This window comes from Nicotiana sylvestris, chromosome 5 (genome assembly GCF_000393655.2).
Source record: "Nicotiana sylvestris chromosome 5, ASM39365v2, whole genome shotgun sequence".
Classification (NCBI taxonomy): domain Eukaryota; kingdom Viridiplantae; phylum Streptophyta; class Magnoliopsida; order Solanales; family Solanaceae; genus Nicotiana; species Nicotiana sylvestris.
In genome coordinates this window covers 126524921-126540894 of record NC_091061.1, presented here as the reverse complement: position 1 = coordinate 126540894, position 15974 = coordinate 126524921, and the positions used below count along the sequence as shown (strand labels likewise).

General features: G+C 34.7%; 1 protein-coding gene across 1 annotated transcript; it reads right to left on the bottom strand.

Annotated features, from left to right (window-relative positions):
- Positions 1 to 212: 212 nt before the first annotated feature.
- LOC104234920 (uncharacterized) lies at positions 213 to 6574 on the bottom strand. The gene is made up of 5 exons (XM_009788568.2): positions 6341 to 6574; positions 3721 to 4008; positions 3446 to 3542; positions 2222 to 2330; positions 213 to 474 (listed from the first exon to the last, which is right to left on the bottom strand). Exons 1-5 carry the CDS (start codon positions 6362 to 6364, stop codon positions 396 to 398), a joined length of 597 nt encoding a protein of 198 aa, XP_009786870.1. The 5' UTR covers positions 6365 to 6574; the 3' UTR covers positions 213 to 395.
- Positions 6575 to 15974: the final 9400 nt, after the last annotated feature.

Below are 15974 nucleotides of genomic sequence, written 5' to 3'. Positions count from 1 at the left end.
GTAAGAACTATGCACAGTGATTGGTTTTCACCACACGACTAAAATGTATTTTCCCATACGTTTTACTAGTTTTCCCTTCTAAATTGTTAAAAGCTTCAACGGGAAAACCACACTTCCAGTAAAGGATTTTTTGTGTGGGGGGGGGGGGTATGCTTTCTCCATCTCTCTTCTTGAGAAACATACACTAAGCAAAACTTAACTGGAAAGCAACACGCAGCAAATTGATCAGCTTGTATACTAACTGCTAGCTTTATGTACAGATGACGAAGGATTCCTACTCATTGAACATTAAAGAAGAAATACAATCGAGAAAGATATTCATTGAAAAGCTTACATTCCTAGCAAAACTCTTTTCACAAATGATGGGTGTGAGTGGATGACAAGAGAAGCAGAGACTAAATATTACCAGCCCCATCAATGCTCATTCTAACTCTTAAAGTAAGGTAAATGAGTATGATTGTCCCCATGCTCGACCTGGGAAAGGGAGAGAGCTTAGTCAATTGCTTGCTATATAGAAGATATAACAACTAAAGAAGTAGTAACAGAAAAAGACATGTACATTCTAGAGCAAAAGAGACCATGTAACTAAAGTCGTATGCATCTCTTCCACATACTCGCACTTAAATTGAAAAGAATGTCGCTGCAAATTAGCTAACATCATATATATCCATCGGTTATATAATATACTGTAACAATTTATTTCTGAAAATTGTCCTTTATTTCTTCCTAGGCTTCATTCATACTTACAGGAAGATCGATTCCTCCAAAAAGAAAACATACTCAAAAAAAAAAGAAATAAGGAACCATTTTGTCAATATAGCAATTTATTTCAGAAAATTGTCCTTTATTTCTTCCTAGGCTTCATTCATACTTACAGGCATATCTATTCCTCCAAAAAAGAAAACATACAACGACCGCAATGAATCAACATTTCTAATCACATGCCTTTCAAATTGGCTCAGTCTTACAGACAATTATGCTAATACTTTTGTGCCCCATAGCCATCCTCATCCATATTTCTTTTTCAAGAATATTTAAACATTATAACTAATCTCCAGTAGAGACTGATAAATACTACTGTCTTGATTCTTGTTTGATGTTTAGATGACTTTTCTCATACATATTCTTTCCGAATAGATAATTAAGTACTCAGTGTATTTCGCAGTAGAATCATCTATGGAGATGAGCCTATTAACAACTTATAACTATCAGAAGAAATAGAAGAGAACACTTGGTATAATACATGACATCAAAAATATCTGTATTCAACTCTGATTAGTAGGTTCTGAAAAGGAAATACATGCAATTAGAAACCTATTGATTAATGACTACTCCTTTGGAATAGGCTACTTTGCCTCATGGTTAGCAAACCAGTATATCTTCCCTTCCTAACTTATCTACTAAAAAACAAAATATTCTTTCCTCTCATCATATGTTGTCTAATCACCATAACCCAAGATGATGAAAAAGGAAAAAGCAGCCACAAAATCCCCCCCCCCCCCCAAAAAAAAAAAAAAAACAGGTCATTAAGTTGTCTAAACAATGTAACTCAAAATCTAGTGAGCGGCCCAAACCCCAAAACAAAGGCAACCCTGCCTCTTATAATAAACATCAACCACATCCTATTAACCTTGTCATCCCTATCCTGTCTGCAGTAGTTAAAAGCTTACCACATCCTATTAACCTTATCATCCCTATCCTGTCTGCAGTAGTTAAAAGCTTTTAACCTTATTATTCCCTTACAAAATGTTTTCCATCTCACAAAAAAAAAAAAAAAAGAGAGAGAGGAGGGGGGGGGGGGGCTCTTGCGCGTGTTTGACAAAGAAAGACGTAGAAGTTGAAAGTTCCATTTGACAAATAGATAGAAAAGTTAATTTATAATCTCCAAATCAAGGGATGGAGAGATACAAAATTCACAGTTTTCACAACCATTAGCTTGGTGAAGCATTTCTGCCTTCAATAATTATGGTTGGCTGTGCAATACTTGTTCCATATTCATTCATTCATGCAAATGTATGAACAGGACAACTCATTATCACAATGTCTATTTTCTTTAATTCATGTTAAAAATGTGGATGATTAATATCCACAAACTTCATCGACTTAACAGATTACGAGAAATAAATATAACGTCGATTGTTGGTAATGAATTATAATTTTTTAGCACCAAAAAGGAAAGCAGCATAAGATAAGAAGAATAGTTTTCGGGGATTAAACTTACAGGAATGAGAAAAGGAGAACAATTCTTCTTGAATTAAAAGATGCAGAGCGCTTGTATTTTCTGAGTTTGTTGCTAGATGCATCATATACTTTCTCGGTCAAACATTTATCTGCCATATAAATCAAGAATCACTTATAAAGTTTTCATCTCAGTAGTACAACAGTATAACTTAAGTGCTCTTTATCATACGGAAACTATCAACTACTTAATGATAATAGAAGATAGGATGACTACTGATAACTACTGATGCTGACTAATCATAGCAGTTGCAAAGCCAACTTCAGTGTCAAGTATATTAGATAATACATCATGGTAAAACACATGTTTAGATTAATAGACTAGAAATAACAAGTTATAAGTCTGGGAAAACCATCAAGCATTCTCATCCATAAAGAAGTCTTCAGGTAATAAAAAGAGCAGATTTATGGGGAGCACTTCATGCACATGGTAAGCCAATTTTATTTCAATTTGAAATATTGAAATGGTAATTGATTGGGTGACAATGCTTTACAGCGTTCCCCAGTGCGACTGCAAGAAGAGCTTTAGCAAGTGGATTTCAAAGGATGCACTAGTCGCCTTTCAGAACTCTATTGATAACAGGGGAAAAGGACAAACATTAGGTGCTTGACTACAGATTTTGGAGTAGGTTAGAGTGGTAAGTTTTGGCTTTCGCATAACTAAGGAGGAAAATAATTGAAATTATAACCTAATAGAACACTTGCATGTCATTATGGTACTTCGTATTGCCACTCATGCTATTATTATCAACTTCAGAGACCTGATAGTTGGAAAATGAAGCAGCATGGATCACAGAAGGAGTTGTCCACAAGTACGCTGTAAAGCTATTTCTGGAGAACCACTAATTCTTAGAGAATCTTATCTTTTTAATCAACATGTAACACAATTACGAAAATTAGATACTGTTACATGCTTCAGTTATTTCACGAAAGAGCAACCAGATCTGTCATACTCCTGAAGAAATAGTTTTTGGTTTTGAATATTTTTGGAACATTAGTTAAATATTTATATATAGGAGTGAAGATCTAGGAAGATGCCCTAACAATATTCAAGCTCATTAGAAGCATCCAGTTGACTTCAGTCAATTTGGTCAAAATGTGTTTTAGAATATCGCAAAGAGAAATGTAGAGGGGGAAGAACAGTCCTCATCTAAAACAAAATTCATCTGGAAAATGAATATCAGAGTGATTGCAGAAGAACGTCTACCTTTACAAGCAAATTTGGGCAACTCAACACTGTGATTCATCAGGAGTTGCATGAACTTTCCTCCCATCAGTGATGCAATTTCTCTCTGCAACATCCTCTGAAATGCAATTGATATGTCAAAGTTTGGCATTACATTTGACGAAATACTAAATTAGAGATCAAAATAATACCATATAAGAAAAGAAGCCCTGTAGGAAAAATCCTTTTGATATGCAAAATATAATGTCCTCACATGTGATTATGGCGAAATTGTTAAATTCATTAAAAGAACTTACAGCTATACAATCATCCGTCTTCACATTCCCACCCATTTCCTGAATGGATTTAGGTGCCTCAGATTTTCCTTTCTCAGTATCTATATCCAAAATATATGAGCCATCAACATCTGTGCTACCGTTCTTCAGGTTGGCATGGTTTCGGCCATTTGATTCGGCATCCATTGAGATTGGCGTCTTCACAAAATTTAGATTGGATAGGTTTACCATGTCTAAATGTGATTCACACAGAGGGCCTGTGGTTCCTTCAGCCAGTAATTCTACAACATTCAGGGAATCTTGGCTTTGCTGAAAAATAGAAAGAGTTATTGCGATTTCAGTGCCCTAAATTAAAGAATTCGAAGAGATTACTAAATAAATAGAGAAGCAGATATGATAATGAACTAGCATCCCAAATGTGAGCTTTAAGTTCTCATTATTCGGGAAAAAGAGTTTGGGAAAAAAAAAAATCGGAAATAAATAATTCTGGTGATACGGAAAAGCTCAGATAAAAGGTAGCAGGTGCAAACAAAATATTACCTATTGCCTAAAGGAAGATAACAACACATACGATCATAGTATGGATCTTCTTGCTGTTTGGATGAGGGACTTTGTTACACTAAAATGATATCTTAGTATTAAAAGGTTTAAGCCGCAATAGCCCAGGATGATTGTTCATTGCCACATTACAGTTTACCTTACACGGACCAAGCTGGAAGTTGATTCAGTTCAAGTCGTTCAGAGAAAATGTGACAGCAAATGCCATACTAAGAAAGGATATGGGAAACAAGGTCATCTTATTAACCCTTGAAAGCAGAAATGAGGTTCACCTTCAATTGTGTTATGCAAATCCTAATACGATTTTAAGAACTGAGCTGCCACCAAGAGATCTTTAATTCTGATTCTAAATCAACTCTATAATATTTTACTAATCTCACTGCCATCACCAATAAGATACAAAATGGGCATTCTACCTTTGACAAGAAAATATGGGGAATTACTAAGTAGAAAGATCTTGTTAAGAAACCCAGAGCTATGATACTTAAGTCTGCTGCTAAAGTAGACAGACGTGTTAAGAAACACAGAGCTATAATAGATAATTCTGCCGCTACCCTTGTTCATCTCATAGAATGAACCCTCTCTTATAAGCACAAGATACAAAACAAATAAATATTTCACTTCAAATCAAAAGATTTGCCAATCAAATGTTCGCTTCAATGGTCCCTACTTTCAGCAATGACAAAAGCATCAGAATGTAGCATTTTAACTTAATGCCAGCGCGTATTAGATAGTGACAGAACATAAAACAAAACAAATAGAACTACACAAGAAAGAATATCTAGAGACAGAGACAAAAAATTTTAACTTTTTCACTACTCAATTAATGCAAGAAAACCATCAAAGCATAGATAAAATACTAAAAACTGAAAAATCTCCGGTAGTGTCTAAAGACTGTTTAATGCTGAATGTAGTCTAGGGAATAGTAACTGGACTCAATTTAAGACCTCCACTTTGCTGATGAAAGAAGAAAAAGAATAAAGGATTTTTTTTAATGACAGTGGTGTCCGCGCCAACTTGTGCGCACCTCAACTATTTTACCGAATACCTGCTACCTTCCACCAGCACATGTACCAGGTAACTCCCACCAAAGCTTAGACATATAGGAAGAAAAAGTATCTTCTTGTAAATAGAAAATAAAAGTTCCTTCAAAGACATATCTAACTCTAAAATGCAATCACACAATATTATGATAATAAACTTTCATATCTCCAACTATATCTGAAAAAATTTCTTCAGAAAATAAAATATGCCACTGGAATGACTGTGACAAACATTTTGGCACTACATGCACATCGAATTTGTATTCACACAACACATTGCAGTGAACTCAGTCTAAAACATCAAACAACAGGTTGAATGAATTACAGAGCCAAATTCCACCAGAAAAACACACAAATAAATATCCGAATCACAAAACAATGAGAACATCAAAATGCAGCTTAATATACACCACAAAAAAAGGGAAACAAAACTAAAAAGAGAACATCTCAATAGATCCAACTGTCACATTACCGCTTGTACTACTTGCAAAAACTTTTATCTTCATAATTTCTACAGAAATGGCAGTTATAAACATTTAACCCACTGTACAAATGGCAGATTCAAGGACCGCAATGAACTCGGTTTTCGCATTTACAAGCAGATCAATTGCATCAGGGAACACATAATTCCTTACAAAAATTTAAATAAAAAAACGAACCACAAAAAATACGAAGCAGCTTGCAATAAAGAGAAGAAAAAATAAGAAAGAAAAAACACAATTGACTCAAATATCGCAATCATTCTCACTGTTTGAGAAAGTCGTATCTTCACAATTTCTACAAAAATGACAGTTAACATTTAACTGTCCGCAAATGAACTCAGATTAGACATCCATAAAGAGATTAATTGCAATACGCGAACTAGAATTCCATTAATAATCAAAATGCGAACCAGAAAACAACGAGAACAGCACAATGCAGCTTACATTACTGAATAAAACCCGCAACAAAAGCTCAATTGATTCAAATAACACATCACTATTTTAACAAAGCTCAATTGATTCAAATAAAGCATCATAACGTTCACCGAAGCCTCTCACCTCTTCGCTCGAATTCACCGCCATTCTTACAAGCGAAAACACAGATTTCGACTGCTCTATTTCCCCAACTGCATTGTGGTGTGTGTGGTGTGCGTGTTGTGTGTGTGCAAATATTCGTGTATAAATCCGGGGAGAGAGAGAGGGGGTAGGTTTTTTGGTTTGGGGGGGGTGGGTGAATGTGGAACGTTACATAGGGAAAAGGGGGTATTTCTAAGAAGGAGAGGCTTGAAGGCCCGGGGAGGGGGGGGGGGTTGTTATATCATATATGCCAGGAAAGCTCCTGATCACGACATTAATGATCACGACAAACATCTCTGCGATTTAGAACTCTTTTGGACCAAAATACCCTTCTGACTTGGTTTAATGACATTTGTATATGTATATTTTAAATTTAATTTTATACACTAACAAATACTCCTATAAAATAATTTTTACACCTCAGGTCATATACGAAATATATGGGATGTAAAAAAAATCATGTGATGAATGATCTAGAAAATAAATCATGTGACATGCTACAATAGATGAATTAATGTCAAAAAAAAAATTAGTAGCAGTGCATATAATTCAGGGGTTGTTTGGATTGGCTTATAAAAAGTAGTTTTTAAGCTAAAAGTTAAATTGGCAATACCTAACTTTGAGCTTTTGGCTTATTTTTGTACTTTTTATGCCTAAGTGCTTTTAGGTATGAGATTTTTTTCATTCCTATATACTATTGGAAACTTTATTACCCTAAATATAAATTACCCTACATACACAAGTTTTGTTTACAAAATATATACATTCCACATTAAAAGGCTCTCAATCCATTATTAGTGTCTTCAACTAAAGGATTTAATTATACCCTTTTCCCTCTTCCTTTTTTTCTGCTCTTCTCTTTCCTTCACACCTTGTCCGCCTTAGTTTATGTGTTGTCAGTTTGTCGAACTTTTGTCTATCTTCTTTTTCCAATTAAATCTTCAAAATACTAGGTGGAATCGAACTAAAACTATGGTGACATATACGATCTAAATCTTAAAAATTGATGCATGTTTTTGAGTAAATTAAATTGTGAATCAAAGATGGGTCAAGAAATTTATTTGTAGGAGCAAACATAATAAACAAGCTTCCCTGAAGCAAGCAAAAGAACTGAAACTTATACTTGTTTCTGTAATTTCATCTTCACTCAACATTAAAATTTATGTATTATGTATTATTTGAACCAATTTTTTTCTGTATTATAAACCTTTAAAATGAAGAAATCATTCAAAGAAATTTACTTATTACAGTTGAACATGACATATGTTTAGAGCACAACGAATTGGAACAGAGAGATGATAAATTTGTATGGTACAACAACATACAAATTAAAAAATAAATTTCGTAAAACTTTAATACAAATTTGATACATCTACAATATCATATAAACTAAAAATAAATTTTATACAATTTTTTATAACTTATCAACACCTTTTATACATACTAAAAATAAATTTCATACAACTAATTAAATATTATACAACTTTCACACATTATTTCTACCCAGCTAAATACAACTACAATAACATAAAACTTGAATACAAAATTTATACAAAAATTTATACAATATGTCTTTTGTATATTTTGTATCTAATTTATACATAGTAAAAATAAATTTCATATAACTAATTATATATTATACAATTTACCTACAACCTTCACACATTATTTCTACCAAGTTATATACAACTACAATATCATACAACTTAAATATAATTTTTATACAATGTTGTTCAACTTTCATACAATAGTTAAATAAATAAAAGAAAAATATATAAACAACAGAATACAATTTTTCTACAATTTCGCAAATATCATGTATATTATGTCTTCTTTTTCTTCTTCTTTTTCTTCGAGTTTCAATTTGAAATTCAGCTAAAACCAAGTCTAATCTTCACCAAAACCCCTCAAAATTGAGATATAAACTCCAAACCATATTCCAAATTATTTGCAACAACACCCAATCCAAACAAATAATAATTTTTGAAAACCCAAATTTGAATTCAAAACTTCAAAGCTTTTTAATGGCTGTCAATGGTGGAATTGTTGCTCTCTTTTCCTTTGATTTATATTACTGAAATTAGGGATTGAGAGATAGAGAGAGACGTAGAAAGAATTCCCAATTCTTTGCAATAACATCCAAATTCAAACAAATAATATTGTTTGAAAACCCAAATTTGAATTCAAAGCTTCAAATCTTTTTAATGGTTGTCAATGGTGGAATCGTGGGTGAGTGCAAGATACGTGGGGGAGGGGGTGGGATGTGGAGAGAGAAACGTGGGGGAGTAGAAGATATGTTAGTAATTTTAGGACACTAATTATTATCATTAATTCCCTCAAAATGTACATAAATGGTAATTGGATATATAAAATGTAATTATGGTAAAACTTGAGTAGGGAGGGTAATATAATTTCATATAGTGTATAGGAATGTAAAAATTCCTTTAAGTATTTTTCATCATTGCCAAACACCACACAAACTAAAAAAGTATTTAAAAGCCAATAAGCACTTAAAATAAGCTCATCCAGACACCCTCTTAGGGGTCATTTGGTATGAGGTATATAAGGGTGGTATAAAAATTTAATATCACATTAATACTCTGTTTGGTTAGCAAATCAGGTATAAGTTATCTCGGTGTTAATTTTAACACCGAAATAACTCATACCTTATAGAAGGTGGGGTAATTAGCACTGATATAACTTATACCTTCTTCTTAGAAATTATGCAATGTCATTCTTAATACAACATACCAAATAATGAATAAACAACAATTCCAACATAATTATCCCAGCATAACTTATCCCAATATAACTTATACCGGCATAACTTATACCAATATAAATCGTATTCCAACCAAAAGACCCCTTAATATATTTTGAGTTTTTGTAGTTGGGACTTATTACTTCGTTAGAACATGCTTTTTCGGTTCGTCCCCACCAAATTGGAGTTTGGTACGGTAGTATTAAGATTCCAGAAAATAAAGAAGATACGTAGATTATAAAAACTTCTATCCTTTTACAGGGATTATTGGAGGAGATATTCTCAAAAAGAACAAAACAGAGAACAACCAAACACATGTTGCTTTAATATTCTCTTATACTATCATAACTACAATACATACGTCAAATTAATGTTTCGATTTTGTAATAACCAATATATTAAAAATAAAAAATGAAAAGTCGTATAGAATAGTAGTGGAAGTAACTTTTGAGTTCAATCAAACCCATAAAATTAAAATGAATAAAGAAATACCTAGAGTAAAAATAATTTGGAGCAAAAAATGGGAGGATGGATAGGCAAGTAGGTACGAGATTTGTATGGTTGTCAAATTGATATATGCAAGTTGGTTAGTTTGAAATGAGAAAGAGAAAGAGAGAGGAGTAGAGACAATTCAATCAAATCAAATCAAATTTGTTTGGTGGCTCATGGGAAAGTGTCACGGGTTGTCTACTGTTCCAAGTCTTTTTACTCTCTGCCTAAATGCTGCTTGTGACTGATCAGTTTCCTTCTCTTTTTCTGTTGAAAAGACTCTCAGTATCCCAAACGGCCCACATGGTAAAATTATTTCCCGTGAGTTTAAAATGATACGTCCCTCTAGACTTGACTATCAAATTACTCCATGTTTTTTGGACTTTTTCTAGCTATTTTTAGACCTTTATTTTATGTTTTAGACCTAGTAGGAAATATTTTAAACCCGCCTAAGTTGGGAATCTTGGACTGTATCCATATAACTTTTAGTTCTCTATTTATTATCACAAGTTACAATTAGGGGCGGAGTATTAGATGCCTAAGTTAGAGTAGTAGGTGCGGACAAACCTAGTGGCTTTAGGTTAGACCTTGATTTTGTATTAAAAAATTATTTAATATGTATAAATATACTATAACTAAGAAGTTTTACAGTTTCGTGACAAATTCAAACTCATGCATAAACTTAAAATCTTGGTTCTGCCATTGTATATAAGGTCACTTTTTTTTTATTGTACATAAATATAAGATTTTGAATTTTCTTGACTTTTTCTAATGTTTACTTTTGTTATTTTTTTAATTATCTTAGTGGAGATCCTACTTCCGCTGTGGTTACCACCCTTCACATAATAAAGTGGTCGAAAGACAGTTCAATTTAGGAAATTTTGGCTAATGAAATAAGAAATCAGTGTATGGGTCCAAATTTGAACAATCACGACCATCGACGAGTACAACGAAACGGCGAGTTCCCCATAACCTGACGCCTTGCAGAGGACGACCTTGAGATAAACAACAGATTGTACGACCCTTGTAATAATATAGGCTCGTTAGGGGATACTAAGAATATTCCTTCGAATATTCCTTATAATCTGTCTTTTACAGCTTAGAGGGATTCACTCCCTATATATATATAGCGAATCATAACTCTGTAAGGGGAGATGGGAAAAGATCGGCTATAATTCTATTTATGAATGAGAAGTGTCCTAGAAAGTTTTTTACTGATTGAGATCGATAAAGAAATCGTGTTACCCGTCTTCTCCTTATCCATCTTTCCGTCTAGAGATTATTATACTTAGCTAAGATTTACCCCTTCATCTTTGATTGATTTGTTCAAAAAGATTTCAATATCTTTTGAGTCAAACACTTAGACCCCAAAACGAAAAAGAGGAGATTAAGAAAGAAATGGTGCAAGAGAAAATTGGTGAAAATGTAGATTGAATTCAACGATAAAGTTGTTGAGGAGAGAGAGTTCTTTTGACTGCATGGTTAATTAGCAAGATGTAGCTAGTACGTGTTTGACCAAAAGATATTGAAACCTTTTTGATTAAATTAATTAATGAAGATGAAAAGGTAAATCTTAGTCAAGCATAATAAAGTCCAGATCTATAAACAAATCAGAAAATGATGAATAAGATAAAATAGGGGCGATCAATCTTATTGATGTTTTTCATTTCTACTCTCATCAATCGATGGAGATAATCAGTTTACCTAATGTATGGAGAATTGTTTCGTCTCTTTTTTGCTAAGAAGATTACAGAGGAGAGGAAAAAGAGAAAAAAGACCTCCATTTCTAGGAAGGTTCCCTCCCTATATATAGTCACGGATTCCTTGCTACGTTCTTGGGTCAATGCACTTCCATACCACATCCATTTTCGTCGTTCCCTGAGTATTACACATCTAAGAGAAATCTAACTATCTACCCTTTGGGTAGGATTTTTAGATTCAAGTAATGTAATGCGCTCTTGCGATGCCCTTGGACTATCGCAGCTATTTTGGAATCGAAATATCGTTTAACTTGAAACGTAGTTCCTGGTGGCTGCCATTATGACACACGTTCCCAGAGGATTGAACCGTTTCATACCCTTTCGGCTTCGATTGGCGACTCTTGGGTTTCGCGCTTGGGGAATTTATGTCTCTTATAAATAGAAGGAAGGCACCATTCGATTGACACACTTCCTTGCCTTTACTTGAAAGAACTCTGTGAATCTTCTTTTCTCCAGATAAGGGTGTTATTTCGAACTTCCATCCAAATATTAACCCGTCGTTGTTCGACCGAGGTCGAACTCGTCTCTTTGGCGAAGGCCCTTAGCCTTAAGGGTGTTATTTCGAACTTCCGTCAAAATATTAACCCGTCGTTGTTCGATCGAGGTCGAACTCGTCTCTTTGGCGAAGGCCCTTGGCCTTAAGGGTGTTATTTCAAACTTCCGTCAAAAGATTAACCCGTCGTTGTTCGATCAAGGTCGAACTTATCTCTGCGGAGAAGGCCCTTGGCCTTGAGAGTGTTATTTCGAACTTTTGTCGAAGTATTAACCCGTCGTTGTTCGATCGAGGTCGAACTCGTCTCTTTGGTGAAAGCCCTTGGCCTTAAGGGTGTTATTTCTAACTTCCGTCGAAATACTAACATGTCGTTGTTTGATCGAGATTGAACTTATCTCTGTGGCGAAGGCCCTTGGCCTTAAGGGTGTTATTTTGAACTTCCGTCGAAATACTAACTCGTCATTATTCTATTGAGGTCGAACTTATCTCTGTGGCAAAGGTCCTTGGCCTTAAGGGTATTATTTCGAACATTCATCGAAGTATTAATCCGTCATTGTTCGATCGAGGTCGAACTTATCTCTATGGCGAAGGCCCTTGGCCTTAAGGGTGTTATTTCGAACTTTCATCGAAATATTAACCCATCGTTGTTCGATCGAGGTCGAACTTATTTCTATGGCGAAGGCCCTTGGCCTTAAGGGTGTTATTTCGAACTTCCGTCGAAATATTAACTCGTCGTTGTTCGATCGAGGTCGAACTTATCTCTATGGCGAAGGCCCTTGGCCTTAAGGGTGTTATTCGAACTTTCATCGAAATACTAACCCGTCGTTGTTCGATCGAGGTCGAACTTATCTCTGTGGCGAAGACCCTTGGCTTTAAGGGTGTTATTTCGAACTTTCATCGAAATACTAACCCGTCGTTATTCGATCGACGTCGAACTTATATCTGTGGCGAAGAACCTTGACCTTAAGGGTGTTATTTCAAACTTTTGTCAAAGTATTAACCCGTCGTTAGTCCCAATTTTTTTTTTTTGGGAGAGTCAGGTATCCTCTGGGGGAGTCCTAGTTCTACTCAACCTTTGCGCTTCCTGGGTGAGTCCCAGTTTGCTTGACTTTGTTTGTATCGGAGAGTGTAATGTCGGAGAGTACAAAACGTTGTTGTTTTGCTCACGTTCGTTTCGTGCACACATTGGGGTTTCCTTGTCTAATCTTTCCGCCTTCCGGTTTGGAGATGTCATTGGTAGGCGGGATGATGAATTATACTTTGAACTTAGGGATGTCTCCCTCGTCGATCGGTCCCTAAGTCCCCGGGAAAACCCGACTGGGGCAACTCCTGGGTAGGGGAGAGAGAGTACAGCTTAAGGGGCGTCATTTTCTAGAAGTTGGATTGTCAGGTGGGCGATATTTCGTAGTACTTTTATAGTAGTTTTCCATTCTCCAGTTGGGATGTTTCTTTGCTCGCTCGCCTGCGCGGCGCTTGTGTTCATGTTTGAGCAAACAATAGAAGATATGCCAAGATGATGTTTTCCTTACCCCTATCCGATGAGCCGGTGAATGAGGGTGGATTTGTAGTGTTGCTTGTTTTGCCTAGCGTTTCAATTGTTGATGGGACGGTGGTTTCTAAATTCGGTGGCTGTATTCAGCTTTGCCTTTTTCGTGCATTGGCCTTGCGCGGTTTTGGGCTTACTTTGGCTGGTTCATGGGCTGCCCGACGTGCGGGGGAAGATGTTGATTGCAACTTCTGCTTGCATATAGCATTATGATCTAGGTTGGCGTGAGGTTTACTTACCGCTCTTTTTGGTGGGTGATCATGTTTACGGTTTTTGATCTGGAGGAGACTAGGAAATTTTCACTAAGAAATTCCCACAGACGACGCAAATTGTTTGACCAAAAGATATTGAAACATTTTTTATTAAATCAATTAATGAAGATGAAGAGGTAAATCTTAGTCAAGCATAATAAACTCCAGATCTATAAACAAATCAGAAAATGATGAATTAGATAAATAGGGGCGATCAATCTTATTGATGTTTTTCGTTTCTTCTCTCACCAATCGATGGAAATAATCAGTTTACCTAATGTAAGGAGAATTGTTTCGTCTCATTTTCTAAGAAGATTACAGAGGAGAGGAAAAGGAGAAAAAAGGCCCCCATTTCTAAGAAGGTTCTCTCCCTATATATAGTCATGGAGTCCTTGCTACGTTCTTGGGTCAATGCACCTTCATACCACGTCCGTTTTCGTCGTTCCCTGAGTATTGTTCTTCAACTTAGCGGGTACTATGAGTGCGTGGTTAAGAGCAAATCATGGTATCTTTCACTGTCCCGCCGCTTGGACGGGATCCCAGTTGGGTCGACCACATCAGTTAGCTTTTGACCAATACAATACGAACATAAAATATTGGTGTGATATTATTATTTATCCAATGGAAATTTGTTTCAATAAATTAAATACAGCTATTTAATGAAAGTTTTGGTGATACCATACCAAACACACAGAAGGTACTAAACTTTTGTACCTATAATTTTCTATCCACTTGAAGAATACAGCTTGCAGCAGAGTGGGGGCACAAACCAAAAGATGGTCCAAAGGAGAAACAGGAGTACTTAATAGGATCAATATCTTGTCATCTCACCTGTCAAGTGATTGCATTCATTTTCCTTTTTGGTTAGTCATTAAGTGATGTAGGGAAACATTGTGTTTAGTTTACATTGTTTAATGGAGTAGTAAAGTTCAATGCATTTATTTTCTAACAAATTCACATCTTACTAATGATTTCAGAAAATTTATCAAGTAAGGTCATATTTTAAAAAAAATCTTGGAAACGACTCAAGTCATTTTTAGAACAATTTGTATTAAGGGCAAATATATAGACGACCCTATGAACCTGGCATAATTTTTAATTTAAATATTTTGTTTTGAAGTTCGAATTATTAAATACCTAGTGCTAGCAGCTATTTGCCTACTAAAGACGCACTATTAACTAGGGGTGTCAATGAATATATAAAAACCGATTAAACCGACCGAATCGTACCTCATCGAACTGATTTTTAGGTTTTTTTTAATAAAATTATAGATTTTTATATAAATCTATAACTGTACCGATAATTAGGGTAGGTATTTTATTTTAAGAAAATAAACCGAAAAATTACCAAAACATACCGAATAGATTACATGCGAAAAATATTTATATATTAAATTAAAAATAATAAAGCATTAAATTTTTCTTGGGCCTTGGAATTATGAAAACGATTACAAGCCAACAAGTAATTAAACTCAAAATCCTAATTCCCAAATCTATTATACTACACCTATTAAAACTAAAATTATTTTCAGCATATTCACTAGCACGACACAAAGCATTCTAGCGATTATGAGTAGCAAACTACAATGTATTGAATATGTTTCTTTTCATATTTAATCTTCTATAGACTTTATTCTTGAGTTTCAGCTTGCTTAATATCTTTCCAGTCGTGTAATTTATATTTTCTTTGTCTTTGCTTGTTTCTTTTTCTTAATTCATCACCCTTTAAATAGTAAAAATATCTAGAGCGTTTTGCTAAGTCCTATAAAAGTACGTATATTATTGCATTCTGCTTCTATTAGTGACTTTTGCATGACATTTAAAAAAATATCGAAAATTAACCGAACCGTACCGATACCGAAAAGAAACCGACATAATTTGTGTGGTTTTTAAAAGTCAAATTTTAATTATACATAGAAGAATAATCAAAAAATTGATATGGTATAAATTTTATAAAAAATCTGACCGAACCGAACCATTTACCCCCATACTATTAACATCGCAAAATGTGTGTGTCATAACCGGATTTGTAGCCTGTTTGGCCAAGCTTATTTTTGGCCAAAAGTGCTTTTTTTTGGCCAAAAGCACTTTTGGCCTCAATTTGAGGTGTTTGGCCAAGCTTCTGGGAGGAAAAAAAGTGTTTTTGATGAGAAGCAGAAACAGTTTTGGAGAAGCAGAAAAAAGTAGCTTCTCTCCAAAAGCACTTTTTTGAGAAGCACTTTTGAGAAAAATACACTTAGAAGCAGTTTTTTAAAGCTTGGCCAAACACTAATTGCTAGTCAGAAGTGCTTTTCAAACTAATTAGCCAAACACAAA